The sequence below is a fragment of the Seriola aureovittata genome, chromosome 6 (assembly GCF_021018895.1).
Source record: "Seriola aureovittata isolate HTS-2021-v1 ecotype China chromosome 6, ASM2101889v1, whole genome shotgun sequence".
NCBI lineage: Eukaryota > Metazoa > Chordata > Actinopteri > Carangiformes > Carangidae > Seriola > Seriola aureovittata.
In genome coordinates this window covers 2,732,581-2,750,481 of record NC_079369.1, presented here as the reverse complement: position 1 = coordinate 2,750,481, position 17,901 = coordinate 2,732,581, and the positions used below count along the sequence as shown (strand labels likewise).

Genomic DNA, 17,901 nt, shown 5'->3' with positions numbered 1-17,901 from the left:
AATTTACGGGTTCAAATCAAATCAAAGGTTGATTAGAACAGATAACAGCAGCCAGCAAACCTGTTTATTATTTAATTTATTCATCATCGTCACATCTGGCCTATAATAATATAAAATAATATAAGAAGTCTATGAAAGAATCCATCCACAGCCCTGTACGAGAGCTGTGAGTAGAGAAGCTGCCTGGCAGCAAAGTCACCACCCCGTCAGTGTTCCTCGTCACCGTCATCACCATCACTGTGTGTGTGTCTGTGTCTTTGGCACAGTTGGCTGCATGGATTCAGCTCAGTGACGGTGTCCTCTGTCACATGACGGTGCTCCTACAATTGGGCGTCCAGTGGCGGCTGTAACGGAATCACGTGAAGAATCACCGAGCCAGATGTTCCTGGCTTTGAACAAATACTGTCCTGCCATCCTCCAGAGCTGGACACAGTCCAAGCTGCATATTTAAAGAACTGGATTTTACTAACTACAACCAGAATGACAATCAGTGTTGGCGTGGTAACAAACAGAGCTTTGGGTTCTGAAGTGTCATGAAAAGAAGTCCTGGTAGAGCTTGGTCTGGATTTAGCGCTGCAGCTGACAGCGGGTTAGGACGGGCTCTGTGGGAACACGATGGGGTAGATTTGACTGTAATGATCCACAAAGTGGACCTCCAGGCCCTGGGTGATGTAGTCCGGCAGGTCAGAGAAGTCCTTCCTGTTCTCGGCAGGCAGGATGATGCAGGTCACACCAGCACGACGGGCCTGACGGGGACAAGAAACTTCAGTTCAAATTCTGGAATTAAAGCCAATCAGAAGAAAGGAGGCTCTGAGCCGCTCTTCTGATTGGCTGACTGTTTTCTGAATGATCCAATAAAAATAAAGCAGATTTCAGGTCAAACACTCAGAGACACCAAATCCTGCAAGGTTGGATGGTGGGTCCAGGTCCAGGGTCCTGTCTTTCCTCCATGGATTCATGCTGTTGATGCCAAACTCTCACCCACAGAAACCCACATTCTTCTACCAGGCTACGTCACTGCGAGTTGAAGTTGTCGGAGGCGTGGAGTACAGACCCCTGCGCCTCATCTCTGCTTCAGTTTAGCAGCCCCAGGCTACGTTAGCTGCTACTAGCATAACTAAATCTCTGAGTGAACTGTCAGCAGTCAAGTTGGATTGTGGGTAATGAAGGTGTCTCTGGTTCTGCTGCACTGATTCTGATTATTTTATTAAAACTCTGTGTTCAAAGCTAAATCAGTGAAGTACTCTGTAAAACACTGTATTTGTTGGACTGTCAGTGTCAGAAGATTAAACCAGATATTAACGCTAAACGTGACACATGCAAGAATATGTTTTATTCACCAAACTGTTTTCTTTTCTCAAATCTAATCTCATCACTCGCTCCATGTTTCACAGCAAAACTCATAATGACGCTCTGATCCTCTGCAGTGAAGTAGACTGACAGATAAATTAAATGTTCAGCCATCTGTAAAGGAAGGTCTCGACCTGACCCTGTTAAGTGCCGAGAGATGATGTATATTATGATTTGGCGCTTTACAAATAACATTGAATTGAATTGAATTGAATCTGCTCCTCCATATAAACCATGACTTTCTACATTCGAGCTGAAAAGAAAAACTTTTATTGTTTTTGGGATCCATTTGCGCGTGTGTGTGTGTGTGTGTGTGTGTGTGTGTGTGTGTGTGTGTGTGTGTGTGTGTGTGAGATACTTACAGCGATAGTTTTCTCTTTGATTCCACCCACTGGCAGTATTTTGCCGGTCAGTGACACCTCACCGGTCATGGCTACGTTCTGACGCACGGACCGGTTGGTTGCCAGGGACAACAGCGCTGTGACAATGGTGCAGCCAGCACTTGGTCCGTCCTTAGGAGTTGCCCCCTAGAAACAAATGATGACAAGTTACGGACGAACACGACGGCAACTTTTGGCCCTTCAGTATCACACAAATCAAGTCTGTTGCGCAGCCATTAAAGAATAAGTAAAAAGAATAAAAAGATTTATCAATAGTAATCAGTAAATCACTTATTTACAGTACTGTATCACCATGGTTACCTCAGGGACATGCAGGTGCAGGTGGGAGTTGACCAGGAAGTGATTCTCTGGTTCGTGGTTCATCAGAAAGGCTCTGGCAAAGGTCGACGCAATCTTTGCACTTTCTTTCATCACATCACCCAGCTGACCTGCAGAGGAGCACCGACACCTTTAACTTTAACTTTATGCTCTGTTCAACAGCTGCTGAAGGTAACAGACCAGTACACCTGCACTGACTCACCTGTGACCTCCAGTGACCCCTCTCCTTTAGGGTCGTCTGTTCCAGAGGGACGACGCAGCGACGTCTCAATGAACAATGTCGACCCGCCTGCGGACAGTTACTCAGGATGTATCATTTTCTATTGGTGTGTGTGTGTGTTTGTGTGTGTGTGTGTGTGTGTGTGTGTGTCTGTTGGTGTGTGTGTGTGTGTGTGTCTCACCCATTGCAGTCCATGCCAGCCCCATCACCACTCCTGGTGGGGTGACCTCATACATTCGATCCACCGTGAAAATGGGTTTACCCACGTAGTCCTGCAGGTTGTCAGGGGTAACAGTCACTGACGTGTGCTCACCGCTGACAATACCGAACGCCACCTTACGGAAAACCTGCCGCACAGATGGAGAAGGGATTACTCATATTACTGCGCAGTTCATGAGAAATTATGTTGAAGACTGACTGGTTTCATTTAGCAGCTGGTTTCCTGTTCCTGTCTGACCTGTACCAGCAAACTGCGGACAAACACCAGCGACCCCTGCTGGTCCGATTACAGGACGACGCAACGGCAGGTGTCAGTCTTTGTTACATGCAGCGAGTTCAGTTAAGATCTCTGCTCTGTGCTCGGAAGCTCTGGTTCTTTACAGGTTCTTACCTTTTCCACTTGTTTCTGCAAGTTGCGGACTCCAGACTCCCTGCAGTACTGCCTGATGAGCAGACTGAGGGCGTCAGAGGAGATGGAGGCTTTCTCCTCCGTCAGACCACACAGAGAGCGCAGCTGAGGCACCAGGTAACACTAAACACACACACACACAGGAGAGAAATTAAACGAATGATGTACTAACAAGGCATAAAAAAAACTTTACCTACCACTTAATACCATAACTGTCACAAAACATATTCTGCTATTATTAAAAATATATAAATAAGAATGATCAAAATATCACAATTTATACATCAAAAATAATACATGCAGCAATATTTTATTTGAAATCAAAAACTGGGCAGAGTTTGGTGTTACCTCGGCGATAGCCAGCTTCTCCTGCGCCACATATCCAGACACGTTGATCATCTCCATCCTGTCTCTGAGAGGCTCTGGGATGGTGTCGGTCACATTGGCCGTGCAGATAAACAAAACCTTCATCGGAGCAGACAGAAACAAGCAGGGTTTACAAAACAGAAGCTTTCTCCTCACAGGATCTCTGGAGCTCAGCCAGAGTCACCGTCAGGCTCTTCCTGTCTCTGAGCTCGGCAGGCAGCTCCGTCATGTCTTCCCACATCACGTCCAATCAGCTGAATCTACCACAGGTGGACTGTAAAAACCTGAGCTGAATACTTATGTCAATGTCATATTTCAGTTTTTCCTTTTTAATAAATTTGAAAAAAATTATCATGGGGCTGCAACATAACAAACGTGAAAGGTGAAGGGGTCTGAAGACTTTCTGAACACACTCCTACCTTTGACAGATCTACAGGAACATCCAGGTAGTGGTCGAGGAAGTTGGCGTTCTGTTCAGGGTCCAGCAGCTCCAGCAGTGCGGAGGATGGATCGCCCTGGTAACCGCGACCCATTTTATCCACCTGGTAACGACACATCATTAATGATCATTAGCATCGTCAAATAATAACATGACAACGAGCCGCAGATTATTCTCCATCATGATGATCAACAGAAGCAGCACACCGACCTCGTCTATCAGCACCAGAGGGTTCTCTGTCTTGGTTTTCTTCAGGCACTGGATAATCTTCCCTGGCATCGCTCCGACATAAGTCCTCCTGGAGACATACACACACACACACACACACACACACACACACACACACACACACACACACAATTTAGAAAATAATTTCCCTTATTTCTTTAAGTTGTAACTTGATATATAAGTGGTTGAAAAGTGAGAAAATTTGAATATTGTTATTGTTCCGATAATCGAATTTCAGCCAATAACAATGTCTGATAAGTAGGGCTCCCACACACACACACACACACACACACACAAACAAACACACACACACACACACACACAGTATATATACTCATATACTATTCGTGGGGACCCGTCATTGATATAATGAATTCCGTAACTCTTCATCCCAACTTTAACCATCACAACTGAATTCTAACCCTAAAAACAACGACTTATTCTTCAAAGAGTCTTTTAAACTTGTGAGCTCCAGCATTTTGGTCCCCACAAAGCTGTCGGACCCCACAAGTATAGAGGTTTTTGGACCCCACGAATATAGTTAAACAAGGATAAACACACACAGAAAGACAGACTGAAACTTAAAACTATCTTAAACTCGAGTCGTGATGTTCGGTCCAGCAGTATAATAAGTTTCTCTAATGATGTCTGAAGACTATGAACCTTGTTATTACAAACGAGTTTACAATAATTTAATCTAGAGATGGTGAAGTTTCTCTAAACCCTGGTGTTGTATTAGAAAAATAAACTTTTCCTGCAGCTACCAGAGGCAGTGCTCTGCACTGACAACGTAAGCTGCCCTAAGAGCCCTCAGTAATAACGGCAGTATAGACGTCCAGACCTGTGTCCTTTAATCTCAGCCACATCGGTCATTCCTCCCACGCTGAACCTGAAGTACTGTCTGTTGAGGGCTCTGGCGATGGAGCGAGCGATGGAGGTCTTTCCCACACCCGGGGGACCGTAGAAACACAGGATCTTCCCCTGGGTGGAGCCACGCAGCTGACTGACGGCGATGAACTCCTGCACAGACACAGAGACAAAGTCCGGTTCAGTGTGTCTGTGTGTGTCTGTGTGTGTCTGTGTGTGTGTGTGTGTGTGTGTGTGTGTGTGTGTGTGTGTGTGTGTGCGTGTGCGTTTGCTAACCAATATGCGTTTCTTAACATCATCCATGCCGTAATGGTCTTCTTCCAGAACAGCTTTGGCTCTCTCCAGTGATAAGTTCTCCTCACTGTTGGTGCCCCAGGGCATGCTGGTCAGCCAGTCCAGGTAGTTACGGGTTACACTGAAACACACACACACACACACACACACACACACTTGTTGTTGCTGTTTGTTTGTTGTTGTCAGTTAACAGGAAATTAAATGAAACCTCCGACACAACAGGCAAGTGTTCAGAGTTTCAGTTGGAAAGTTTCAGTAGTAACTTTGTCACTGTGACTGAGACCCGTGGTGCATTCGATGACATCCTTGATGTGTGTGTGAGCCGCAGCGTTTCCTGATAATCAAAAGTCTTCATATAACTGAGGTAATCGGAGAACCACCGGTTCGATTCCCGGCAGGTTGGACTTTTTGCGGCATGTCATTCCCCCTCCGTGTTTCCTTACGTGCTTAAGAAGAAATAAGTGAGTCTGACATCATGACATGAGGAATCGTTTTCCATCACTGTTATGTGAACTAAATTTCACATCATTCTGTTTAGTGGTTAGTTCTGGACTCAGGTGTTCCAGACTAGTGGGACAAAAAATAAGACTCACTTGAACTCTGACGAGTGGTTGTCCAGCAGCGCCAGCTTGTTGAGCTCCTCGTTGATCACGTCCATTATGTGCTGAGGGACGGTCCGGTCCTTGAGTCTCTCTCTGAACTTCTCCTCGATCGCTTCTTTGTCCTCTTTCTCCAAACCCAGCTCCTGAAAACGGCCACACACACTTTGTTTTAATGGATCCAAGTCCAAGTCCTCAGACCTAGTCCTCAGTCTTGGTCCTCAGACCTGCTGGAGCGTCCACCCATCAGGACAGACTCAGGAATCTGCTCTACCTTCTTGATGATCTTGAGCTGCTCCTGTAGCAGATACTTCCTGTGGGTCTGTTTGATCTTCTCCTCCACCTGTGAGCAGAGCAGGGACACAGGTGAATGACGGCGGGTGGATGAACAGAGCAGTGGCTGGTTAAAGCTCATACATGTTTGTCAGTGACCTCTGACCTCTCGGCCCAGTCGCTGCTGCAGTTTACTCAGCTCGTACTCCTTCTTCAGCAGGGACAGAGCCTTGTAGAGACGCTTCGGGATCTGCAGAGACACAACGACAGGTTTCAAAGGCCTGGAGCTCACTGCACCTTCTACAGCTTCAATGGAAAAACCTCAAACTAAAGATATTAACATCAATATTAGAACAAGAGAGAGAGAGAGAGAGAGAGAGAGAGAGAGAGAGAGAGAGCACAGCTGCTCCCCTGAATTGTCGTCTGCTCACATTGATCTCCTCCAGGACGTCCTGCAGCTCATGTGACTCTGCTCCTGTCAGAGCTGCTCCCATGTCGCTGAGGTAGATGGGATTATCAACCACTCTCTGACCAGCCTGCATCATCTGAAGGACAGACTCTCTGAGAGAGAGACACACACACACACGCACGCACACACACACACACACACACACATACACATTTCATTTTAGCATCACTACATGTGGATTCCCTTTGTGAACCTGCTGTCTTTAGTCAGAGAACAAAACTACAAAGTCCCAGCCACTGATTGGTGATTTAACTGCTGTCTTAATGAAACACGTGATAACTTAATAATAATAATAATAGCCTGAAGTGTTTTTGCAGAACATTGTGATGTCACAGTTAAGTTGACCTTTGACCACTGGATATAAAATGTCATCACTTCATTTTATCCTCATAGACATTTGAGTTAAATTGTGTCATAATTCGTGAATGAGTTCCTGCCAAAAACGTCGTTGTGACGTCACAGTGACAGAAGTGATGAAATTCCCTCTGGGCGTTCATGATATACTGCATTCACAAGAACATGAGATCACTGAGACCTTGACCTTTGACCTCTGACCACCCAAATCTAATCAGTTCATCCAAATCTAAACAAATTCCCTCGAGTGGTCTTGAGATATCACTTTCAAGAGGCCAAATAAATGTTTTGTGAGGTCACTGTGACTTTGACCTTTGACCTTTGACCACCAAAAATCTAATCGATTCATCCTTGAGTCCACGTGAATGTTTGTGTCAAATTTGAAGAAGTTCCATTGAGGCGTTACTGAGATAACACGTTGACGAAAACGAGACGGGCAAACTGAAAGCAGTAAACCTCTGACTCTGACTGTGTTGAACAGATACAAAATACTACGAAACACTGTATAAAATATAAGAAGAAACTATTAAAGGAAACCTGTGGTGTAAGTTCAGAACCAGCAGCTTTTCGCGGTGACGACCTTCAGTGCAGCTCTGCATCATGTAAATAAAAACCAAAGGACGAGGACAGGTGGTGACAGAGGTCTGATGTCTCACCTGTAGAGGGGGTTGAGTGCAATGATGTCCCTGATGGTCTTCACTATCTCTGCTGTCAGCGCCTGCACGACAAACACATCACAGCGTTTCCTCTTCACTCAGATCTTTGTTTAATGACGAATGAACACAGAATCAGAAGTGACTTAGTGAAAATCACCATGTTACCAGCGCTAATGCACCACACACACTGTAATGTATTGTTGTTGTTGTTGTTGTTGTAGTTGTAGTTGTTGTGTACCTTGACCTCCTCGGTGACGGTGAACTGCTCGTGTTGAACATTGTCCACTTCCACCATCAGGATGTTGGAGGAGGGAAGAGGCAGCAGCTCCGGACTCAGGTCTGCCTCTGAAATCTGAACGACAACAATAAAGTTCAAATCACGTTCAAAAGGTTTCACCACGACTGAACTGATGATGATGATGATGATGAAGCTGTAACAACAACATTCACATGAGGATGAGGGAAGTGACATCACTGACAAATGGAGGCAGTGTGAAATGTTAAAATGTCCCAGGTTTTGTTTATTTGTTGACACTGAGTTAAAACATCCTCATGTTCCACCACAGCTGGATTAAACAGTTCAGGGACACCAAGGCAAAACTAATAAACACCCCGGCCCCAGACTACACATGAAAGCATCATCATTATTTAGCTGGAGCCTCCGACAGGCTCAGAGAATATAGTCTGAACAAACCCTGGATGTGGAGTTCAAACTTTATGCAACACAACTTCACTCAGTAAATCTGCTCCGAATGAACTAAATCAAACGCACAGACACAAACGCTCTCTTCAGCACCAGATCATTATCGGTCAGCTGTCAGTCACATGAGTCACTGTCAGGTTTGTTTACATCAGATCAGCTGTAGGCCGCATGCAGTGACAGAAACTCTTCTGATAACAGAACAGATAGAAACTCAACTTTCCCAACAAACAGGAAATATGTTGCCATGGATACAGTGAGTTAACTTGTTTACATTTTGGAAAATAAAGTTTAGTGAATGATCTATGTTTAACTTCCTGTTTGTTGTGAACCATTGATGAACTGATATCTATCACTGATCACTGAGTGAGGAGCTTCTTCTTCTCTGGTGTCTGATCAGATCTGTGGAGGTTTGTTTACAGTGGTGTTTTCATGTCTGTGTGTTCGGCTCTCACTGAATCATGACTCTGATTTCTGTCTGATGTGAGTTTCAGATGTTTTTGGTAAAAAATGTGAGTGTTGGATGTTGATATTTGATGATTTGTTGAATGATCTTCTTCATCTGATTTGGTTTGGAGATCAGTTTGAGTGTGTTTTGATACGATATGTGAATAAATGTAAACAGTAATATAAAACATGAGGAGCTCTCAGAGGTTACAGACCGTGTCCTCCAGCTGCTCTGCCAGAGGCCCCGGTTGGTCCTTGCGGCTGCGTTTGGTTTTGCGTCTCGGCGCAGGTTTGGGGTGGGACTCCGGCTCAGACTCTGACGACACGGGGGACGTCACATCCTCCTCGGGCTCCACCTCCAGCTGCCTCGTGATCCGGATCCTGACGGGCCAGAGAGTGTACTGTTCATATAGCTGAGGTCTACACAAGCTACAGGCAGCAGCGTGCCGTGGAGAGCAGAGTCTACACATTTTCATTCACCACAAACCACCAGAATAATTCTCGCATTTCAGCAGAGGGGTTTCTAACCTGCGATGGCCCATGACAATCATCCTCAACTTGTCTCCCAGGTCCTGCATCTCATGAATCTGAACAAAGGTCCCTGTGGAGTAGACGGCATCCAGAGACTCCACCACATCGGACTCGTTACTGCGACACACGGAGACACTCATTACTACAAAGACATAACACCGGACAACTTGAAATACTCCACAGACTCCGTTGCTCTGAGGTGAAAATACACAACACAAATCCAAACATATCACCCGTGTGAGATAAGTGACATTCCTCAGAGTCGGGTCTTTCTTGTAGCTTCGTAATTCGGCCCAAAGTTTCACCTTTTTGTTTAAGTCTCTTGGATATCATTAACACTTCGTGGATCTAAAACACGAAGAGTGTGAACTGCAGCAACAGTTCCTCTCTTTCTGCCTCATCGCAGCAGAAACAAGCAGCTTCGTGACTTTTCAACAAGTGCGTCCCGGCCGGGTTCGTCACTTTTCATTGTCCCCTGGAAACACCTCTGTTGTGTTGTGAGCGTTTGCAGCTCACGTGTTGTCACACCGATGAAGATGTTTTCTGGATTTGCTCGTGTTTTCTAAAGATGCAGTGCGTTGAGCTCTCGTAGCTCCTTCATCTGAGTCGTGTTTCCACTCTTAGATTCAGCACTTACAATTCAAATGTAACTTTATCCATTTTCATTTAGTGTAATTATTTTATTATTTGTTCACTTATGTATTTATCTTAGATAACGTTCAAATCCATATACCTATATATCACCTGTTTTATACCTGTGAATGTACATTAATATAATTCTAGCAGCACTGTTACAACAGTTTTCTGTACGTACAACTTTCCTCGGCTCAATAAAACATATTTTAAATAGAGACATGCACAGCGGGCAGCATGTCACGTCCCACAGCGCAGTTCACTGATTCCTGCAGAGTGAAGTACTGACAAACAGTAAAGTGGATCACATCGTATTTTAAACTGATCTGCAGAACAAAGAGCGAGTTGTCAGACGTACTTGTCGTCTCTCTTCAGGAAGACTCCGGCATACGGCTGAGCCAGACGCACCTTCCTCCTCAACAGCTCCATCAACGCTTTGTTCTTCACCTGAAAGACACACACACGCACACGCACACACACACACGCACACACACGGTTAGAGCTGTGGTCTCGGTGGGTGTAGAAATGGCCACACAACAATTTTTCCAATTTCTTGATTAAATAAAGCGCCAAATAGAGAGAGTCCACTGATCAATCATGATCATGTGCAGAGGACAGATAAGAGACGTGGAAGTCAACAGTCTCTTTTAATAAAACCTTAATAAACAGCTGTTTGTCATCAGCTGTCTGCAGTGTCCCTCCACAGGCTGTAACTGTGGCCTGACCAAGCTGCACACACAAATTTAAATCAACCAGTGACGAGTCATTATAGTTTAATTAAACATCCTGATTCATCTTATGTTTCACTGTTGTATTACAAATGTAAAAAGTGGAGGTTTCGTCGTCCCTGGGGGAGCTATGACCCCCCCTGCATCCAGGTCTGACCTCCACAGGGTTTGAACAGCGATTTTGTAAGATTGCATCATCTCGGATCTTTCGCGTCCATGAGCCGTGTTCTTCCTCACCTCTATGATCTTGATGAAGCGGGGGAACACCGGGTTCCTGCTCACGGCGATCAGCGGCACATTGGGAAACACCTCCGGGACCATCATCGGGGTGAGAGCCGTCATCTGAGCTCCGCTGTACGGCACTCCACCATCTCCCCCTGACTCCTCTCCCCCGGAGCCCGCACTGTCCCCGCCGTCCTCCCCGGAGAAGCCCGCGCCGCTGGCCTGGTTCCCGAACATCCTATCCTGGAGCGTGTAGGGTCGAGAGGCCGGTGTGAGGAGCCCGGTTTGCCCACGGAGAACAGCACATCCCCGGATCCACCGGTGCGGTCTAACGGTGAGCCTGCAGCCCGCTGTCATTGCTGTGCTGACTGGGATGTGAGAGCAGCGGCCGGCGCTGGTTCTCAGTGAGGTCCCGGTGCTGGTGTAGAGCCGGGGGGGCTGGAGCCGGCTCAGGGTCGAAGGACCGGTGTGGGGGCCGCAGCTGCTGCCGGACCAGTTCAACTTCGCAACAAGAGCCGAGTTTCTGTGCAGCTGTCTACCAGCGCCCAGCATCTTCATGCAGGCAGCCATGTTGATCTGGAGCTTTCTACAGCGTGTGACCGACCTTCTTCCGTCAACGTTTGATGACGTAGTGTTGTCCGCATAACTTGATGCAACGTTTCAAGGATAATGTGTATTTTGCAATTACGAAACTGAGAGTATTTGGCATTTATCTAATGAATCTATTAAATAGTTTTGTTTATATATCGAATATTATAAACCACACATACAACAATTCAAAATAATAACTGGACACTATATTGAATCATTACATGGACTAAACAATAAAGTAATTAAAACATATTTCCCTGTAATATCTCTGTTTTCTTTCATGGTACCCTTATGTATATGGTTTGTTTCTTTTCCTTTTGAAATAACTACTATGTTTATTGCTTTTGTTTATTTATATGTTGCATTTATTTCCTTTTATTGTATTTATTTTATTTGTATGTATTGTTCATATTTTACTATGTATCTTACTTCAGAAGTTATGATTGTGTCATCCATTTTCAATGTTTAATGGTTTTAATAAAATGAAATGGAAAATGTTTTGAATAATAAAGCATTTTGAAAAAGAAATACTTCAAGGATGAGCAAATTTGTTTCTCAGATACGTTGAGAAAAGGTTTGAATGCTGCCCCACAGATTCACAGAAGTTTGTGATAATTTTTCCCTTAAATGGGAATATGTGTTGTTTGGTTTCTATGGCCCAAATACTGAAGGTGACAATATGTTTTATTTAATAAATCTTAAATAATTTATAATAAAAATCCAATAAATGTCACATCAATAAGTTAAGAGTAAGTTTTCAAATAATATTCTTTCCTACTTTGATCACAGAAAATGAAAAATATATTTCCACCATTTCTAGAAATACAAATAGAAAATCAATTAAGACATGTAATGTTTGCTTAAATTATAATATTTTTGCTTAACATACACCTTAAATTTAATATTGAACTGCATTTACTTGAATTTACAACATCAAGCCAGTAAACTGATTTATTTAATTACAAATAAATACTTGAGAGATTAATTGTAGAATTTTTTAATGTTCTAAATGTTTTAAACTGTTTTCTTAGTCATCATCTTCCTCCTCCTCTTGGTCCGTGTCCTCCATCTCCTCCTGGGCAGCTTGCTGCTCCTCTAAAGCTTCTCTCAGCGCCTGCTCCTCCTCCAGTGTTGGGTCCACGGCCTCTGTGATTTCTGGTCCGCTGGGATGTTCTTTCTGTGGCAGCGGGGGGGCGGGTGGGCGGTAGCCTTCTCCTGCATACTTCAGACCCCATCCAATATATATGTTCTCAAACTTCCTGAATAAAGAGACAACATGTGCTTGTTTGTAAACTGCAAAATTGCCTTCAGCATACTGTGAGAAATCAGACACAGGAAGTCAGACTATTCTGATGTTTTCACTTACTTTCCACAAGCATATGCGTGCGCTCCTGGCCAGAGGTTAGAACGCAGCACAGCGACTGCATGCTGAGAGGTGAGAGTGGAGGACATCTTGGAGGTCCAGGGAGGGATGTTGAATATTTCTGAGAGACACAAATAATAAAAAGATTTTGATTCCTTCCAAGGACATAGGTTTTGTTACAGAAAGGGAGGCACAATGAAGTCAGATCCCAACTTACACCCTTGACCGGTCGCCAGTCAGTCACACCGCTGTCACCTAGAGACAATGATTCACGCTCACGTTCACACCTACTGGTAACTCAGAGTCACCAGTTCATCTAACCTGCAACGATTTCTCATCTCTTCAGAACTTCTGAACCCTTACACCACCGAGGGGTCACTTATGTCATCCAACCAAAACCTGACAACCAGGTGCCAAATTAAAAACCAAAGGTGACTGTGCTTCTGCTCCCCTGGCACCCAGACTCCTGAAAAATCCCACTGTTGACTGTTTTTAACAACCTTTAAAAACTCACCTCTTTAGGATGGCCTTTCTATAATATTCAACAATTCAACCAGAGGTCACTGTTTAATAGATTTTAAGAGATTTAAAAGGTATTTAAAATAAACAAACCCCTTCTGAACCCCCTCATGTCCAAAGACAAAGACTGACCTGCATCTTGGGAGAGGGGAGTGAGCAGGGGGGGTCCAACTTCTGGCTCAGGCTCATCAGGCTCCTCTTCTTTCTCCTCAACCTCTCCGTCCTCGTTCGACTCTTCTCCTGGTTTCACAGCCAGGTTAATCCAAGTACAGCGGCCCTAAAGCAGTCCATACTCAGACATTACATACGCACACGGACACATCAGCTGAGAAGATGGTCCGTGTACATGCTTTGATCAGACTCGTACCTGCGGCAGGATGTGCTGAACATGATGCACCCACGAGGACAAAGACTCAGCCATCTCAGAGACTGAAACGCCCTCAAAATCAGGATTCGTTTCATAGGTGTCCCCTGGTGCCTCCTCTTCCTCATCACCTTCCTCCTCCCTAGCCTGGTAAAACCCCCGGGGGCTGACCTGTGTGCCGGCGGAGATCCGAGCAATCTGTGCTCTCAGATAGTTGGCTTCGTTCCCGGGAAAAGGCGGGTAGCTGTTGACCGGCGCGTCCAGCCTCCCGGTGAAGAATTTACGGATCTGGCGAGCGACAGTAATCTGCACGGGAGTGACTGGAGGGAGCTTTACCCAAGGAAGACCAGGCTCTTTGCACACATAGTAAATAAACTTGTTAGCTCCTGTTCCTATGGCATCCTTCGGCACCACTGGCGGGGGTTTGTAGGTTGACAGAGGAAGTGGATCCATCTGAAAATAAACACAAGAAAAACAACAAGAAAAACGACTTTACTTCTTTACCCTTGAAAAGATTATGGGACTCTCTTTTTAAATATCAAAAGACTTAATTCATCAAAATAAAATTCTATTTCCTCGTCATCAATGTGTGAAACATTGTAATTAGAAGATAGAATCAAACATAATGAAAGGAAATACAAAATAAAAAGGACAAGGACAGTTTTCAACTACATCCTCAATTTTTTACATACACAGTCCAACAATGTACTAGTATTGACCTCGTCTTGTTCATCCTAAATTGAGGCGATCCTAATCTTAAATTGCTTCACAATCCTCCATAATGCTATGCTAGTTTCTTGGTGGGTAAACTTACTTTTTCTGTTTGTTTTCAGAGCGTAAATATCGGTGTCACTGTTCTAAAGAGAAAAACTTTGTGAATATTTACCAGAAGAACAGGCAGGTTAATTCACTTATGTATCTAAACCACATGAGCACCTGAGACCATTGCCATCTTGACAGGTGGAGGATCCTGATGTTTGGGGTCAAGGTCAGGACATGAGAGCTGTGATTCATCGATTGTGACCATTCTTCTTTTAAAAAAGTTAATTCTCATACGTGAGCCCATTTTCAAGTAACGACTGAGTCTCAAAGCAGGAAGTCACTAACAAAGCCAGGTACAACAACATGCTGTACTCACCACTTGCTTCTCTTGCAAAACTGCTTCAACTCAGTAATTATTCCCAATAGTTTCTACTTTGCCACTTCTTTTTCATTTGTTTATATTTATTTGGTGCTTTTGCTCAACATGAATTACAGTAAGTGCATTCAGCTGAAGGCAGACTACGTCCGGGAGTTCGGTGTTACAGTAGACACACTTAGAAGTTTTTTCTTTTTCTTTTTTTAAATGAAATTAGACATCAGAAAGCACAAGATGGAGTCTTACATCGGATGCTAGGTGGAGCAGGAAGCCAATGCAGTGAACAGAGAACAGGAGTGCTGTGAGAAAACTTCTATACTGGAATGACCAGCACCTGGTTGAGCAGCAGAAGGGATGATTTCTTACAGGAGGACTCTACACGAGCGCTACAGGAGTGAGGAAATAATGCTCACATTTCCTTGACCTTCCTGGTAATTAAAGGTCAATGGTTCCTGGAGATATTTCACATTAAAAGCCTATCAGAAAATGGGAGCATTATTTCCTTTGAGCTGATTTGTGGGTTGAAACACCCACAGAAAGTGGTTGATGGTAGATTAAGAGCGATACAAAAAAAAACAGCAGTAGATGAAAACAGCATTTGTCTTAAAAACAGAGTGTGAGCAGCAGAATAGTTGTTGTACTGATGGAATTCTTGAATGAAATGAAAAGGGTCTTAATAGAATAAGATCAATATACTGTTAAAGCATTGAAACAACAGCCTGGTTCTCTCTACGGCTGCGGTAAATAAAGACCCCTTTCACAATTTGAGAATGAATGAAGATTATCTGGTACCTTGATTGACTACTTTCCATTTCCTCACCTCATTCTCCTGAGCCTCGGCCTCTGTCTCCTCTTCCACAGCCGCTTCATCAACCATTTGCTCTTCCACTTCATCGCCCTCTCTGTACTCAGCTTCAGCAACAATATAGTTGCTCTGCAATCCCAGAATTTTGCCCCACAGTCGGCAGCGCAGGAGCGCCTGCGACTCGACAAGCTGCTTGAGTGCAAGAAAGATCCTCTGCATCTCCTCTCTGCCCAGACCCACTCCAGCCTGCTCCATGTAGAAGCAAATCTCACTCACATTAGGAAGAGGTGTTTCCACCTGACGAAGAACAATAAACAGTGTTTATAGTATATATATTTATACATACAACTTGCTATTGTATGTGTAATGACTATTTTTTGGATTTTTGCCCTTTGTTTGTTTTTGACACCTGCCACACATGAAAATAGTTAATAAAATGCTGTTGAAATAACAGTGATATGTAACCTGTTGTCATTACATGTCTAAACAACATGTCACTTTTAAACCAGATGCCCTCTCCCCTTCAAATCACCAACACAAATGTAGAATTTAGGTGTATGAAGCCAATACCAGTTCATCCTCATGGTCAGCGTCTTCTGGCTGAGAAAACAGCAGCCGTTGCTGTTCAGCCAGCAGCTCAGCAGCTGTGGCCTGTGGGAGCTCTCGCAGAGAGCTTTGCTTGTCTTCAAATAAATCCCGCTTCACATCACGGCTCATATCCTCGATCACGTCCACCACGTTCTGTGGTTCCTCATCCAGCACCTTTATTAGTAAACAGGTGAGGTGGTCATAGCTGGAACATTAAAGGACAACACCAATGATGAATTCCTGAGCATTGGACCATCCTTTGGTCATTGTAGAGAATGAATACCAGGAAATGATATTCACACATACAAGCAAATACATATAATATAAATTTACTAATGTATATGTATTGAGTACAGGCACTTTCCACAGAAAGTGGCATTTTGTATTGTGACTGCATATAGTCACAACGAGTCTCTCTCTGTTAGTGTATGAAAATCCAAATAAACAGCAGCACAGTTTTAATGAAACTATTAAGTGAGTAATATTATGCCAGTTTAGATGGTTTCCAATGTCAGCGGAGGACACAGTCACTGAAATCAATTATTTCCATTTCCAGCTTAGTGTCAGAAAATATTCAACAATGTTCATAATAATGTTGCTTAAATGTTAACATCATTTAGGCAACGATGCCAAATAATTGCTGTTGTTTCTCAAATCTAAGGATCTCTGTATTGAGTGTTTAAAGTTTATTTACTCCACAAAGTTACCAAGACAACTCAACAGAGGAGAGTGACTCTGCTTCTCGAAACAGTTGAATAACTTTTAACGGCTAATCTTGACACATTTTAACGGCATCATAAAATTTAAATAACATAATGGGTTGTTGTCTTGTGTGAGGGATTTATTCAAATATTTTTTCCTGAGACAACAGCTTCCAATCTCGTGTTTTGAATATAGCTACTGCCAATGCACTTTAACTACTAACCAGACAAGCTAGCAGCCACGAGCTAACACACGCACATACACAGTTCTCACAGGTTCAGGTTGCTTTTCGTGCTGTTTTTCATCATGAAAGCCTTGAAGGAGGCGGCACAGTGTCGTCTCTGTTGACTGCTGTCTTGGTTTCCGTCCGCAGTGTCCATCGTTTCTCTGTTTTTTCTAAATCCGTGTCTGAACGTTTATCTTTCAACGGCAGCAACAGGTTAGCTAACCTTAACAGCCTCACTGAGTGGTAGCATAGAACCAAACTTCACCGGTTGCTGTGGTAACGGTAGCAGTGTGGTTGCTAGGCTCGCGAGGACGCTGCAAATCCAGGAGCGAAAAAAATTAAAATGGAAAACGATTATCTCGATACATAATTGATAATAGGCTGTTCTTATGTAGCCAAAAAAGTTTTTAACGTAACCTATTTGGCAGTTGGATGTGAATTAAGATAAATTAAAATTCAGGACAAAAATGTATCATTTGAAGATAAATTGAAATTTCACAACTTCACCTTCACCATCTAACAAAACAAAATCCCCAGATGTGACAAAGTCCACAGCTCCATTACTTAAGTCAACTTATAGATAGTCCTGGTCAAATATTATAATTACAAATACAAGTGAAAGTTGTTGAGTCAATTTTTTACGTGACTTAAAGTATTGGAGTACTTGCTTTTAAAAATACTTAAGTATTCAAAAGTATATTTTTTTATGTCAACATGTTGTTTTTGTGTTTTCTCTACTCACTTGTCTAAAAGTGTATGTGCAATAACATTTACTGTGACAACAATATTATCAGGTACCCCAGCTAGGAAAACATCAGTGTGCAGATGTGCAAGTAAAAATCTCTCCCACAATGTCGCTGAAGGCATAAAAAGACTTCAGAC

The 17,901-nt window shown here is 43.6% G+C and overlaps 2 protein-coding genes across 2 annotated transcripts; both read right to left on the bottom strand.

Moving 5' to 3' along the window:
- Window positions 1-59: 59 nt before the first annotated feature.
- lonp1 (lon peptidase 1, mitochondrial) lies at window positions 60-11,484 on the bottom strand. Its single transcript, XM_056378024.1, has 21 exons — window positions 10,739-11,484; window positions 10,132-10,220; window positions 9,138-9,257; window positions 8,825-8,990; window positions 7,701-7,814; window positions 7,463-7,524; window positions 6,415-6,544; window positions 6,150-6,233; window positions 5,985-6,053; window positions 5,705-5,856; window positions 5,094-5,232; window positions 4,792-4,970; window positions 3,933-4,020; window positions 3,703-3,825; window positions 3,266-3,382; window positions 2,900-3,040; window positions 2,471-2,636; window positions 2,272-2,358; window positions 2,052-2,179; window positions 1,713-1,877; window positions 60-746 (listed from the first exon to the last, which is right to left on the bottom strand). Exons 1-21 carry the CDS (start codon window positions 11,291-11,293, stop codon window positions 591-593), a joined length of 3,030 nt encoding a protein of 1,009 aa, XP_056233999.1. The 5' UTR covers window positions 11,294-11,484; the 3' UTR covers window positions 60-590.
- An 811-nt stretch (window positions 11,485-12,295) lies between these two features.
- rsph4a (radial spoke head component 4A) lies at window positions 12,296-17,278 on the bottom strand. Its single transcript, XM_056378028.1, has 7 exons — window positions 17,067-17,278; window positions 16,074-16,296; window positions 15,519-15,800; window positions 13,564-14,013; window positions 13,329-13,473; window positions 12,681-12,798; window positions 12,296-12,573 (listed from the first exon to the last, which is right to left on the bottom strand). The coding sequence occupies exons 1-7, from the start codon at window positions 17,171-17,173 to the stop codon at window positions 12,342-12,344; spliced, it is 1,557 nt and encodes a 518-aa protein (XP_056234003.1). The 5' UTR covers window positions 17,174-17,278; the 3' UTR covers window positions 12,296-12,341.
- Between the last annotated feature and the right edge of the window lie 623 nt (window positions 17,279-17,901).

Bases quoted from the DNA above. Each gene is read 5' to 3' on its own strand.
- lonp1 (XM_056378024.1), bottom strand. From the start codon at position 11,293: ATGGCTGCCTGCATGAAGATGCTGGGCGCTGGTAGACAGCTGCACAGA. The intron at 6,054-6,149 runs GTCAGAGGTCAC...CTCTGCTCACAG, and splicing joins AGCAGCGACTGGGCCGAGAG to GTGGAGGAGAAGATCAAACA. The intron at 3,383-3,702 runs GTAGGAGTGTGT...GCTCCGATGAAG, and splicing joins TTCCTGTAGATCTGTCAAAG to GTTTTGTTTATCTGCACGGC.
- rsph4a (XM_056378028.1), bottom strand. From the start codon at position 17,173: ATGGACACTGCGGACGGAAACCAAGACAGCAGTCAACAGAGACGACAC. The intron at 16,297-17,066 runs GTGAGAACTGTG...TTAATGTTCCAG, and splicing joins ACGAAAAGCAACCTGAACCT to CTATGACCACCTCACCTGTT. The intron at 14,014-15,518 runs GTGAGGAAATGG...GTTTATTTTCAG, and splicing joins CCGAGGCTCAGGAGAATGAG to ATGGATCCACTTCCTCTGTC.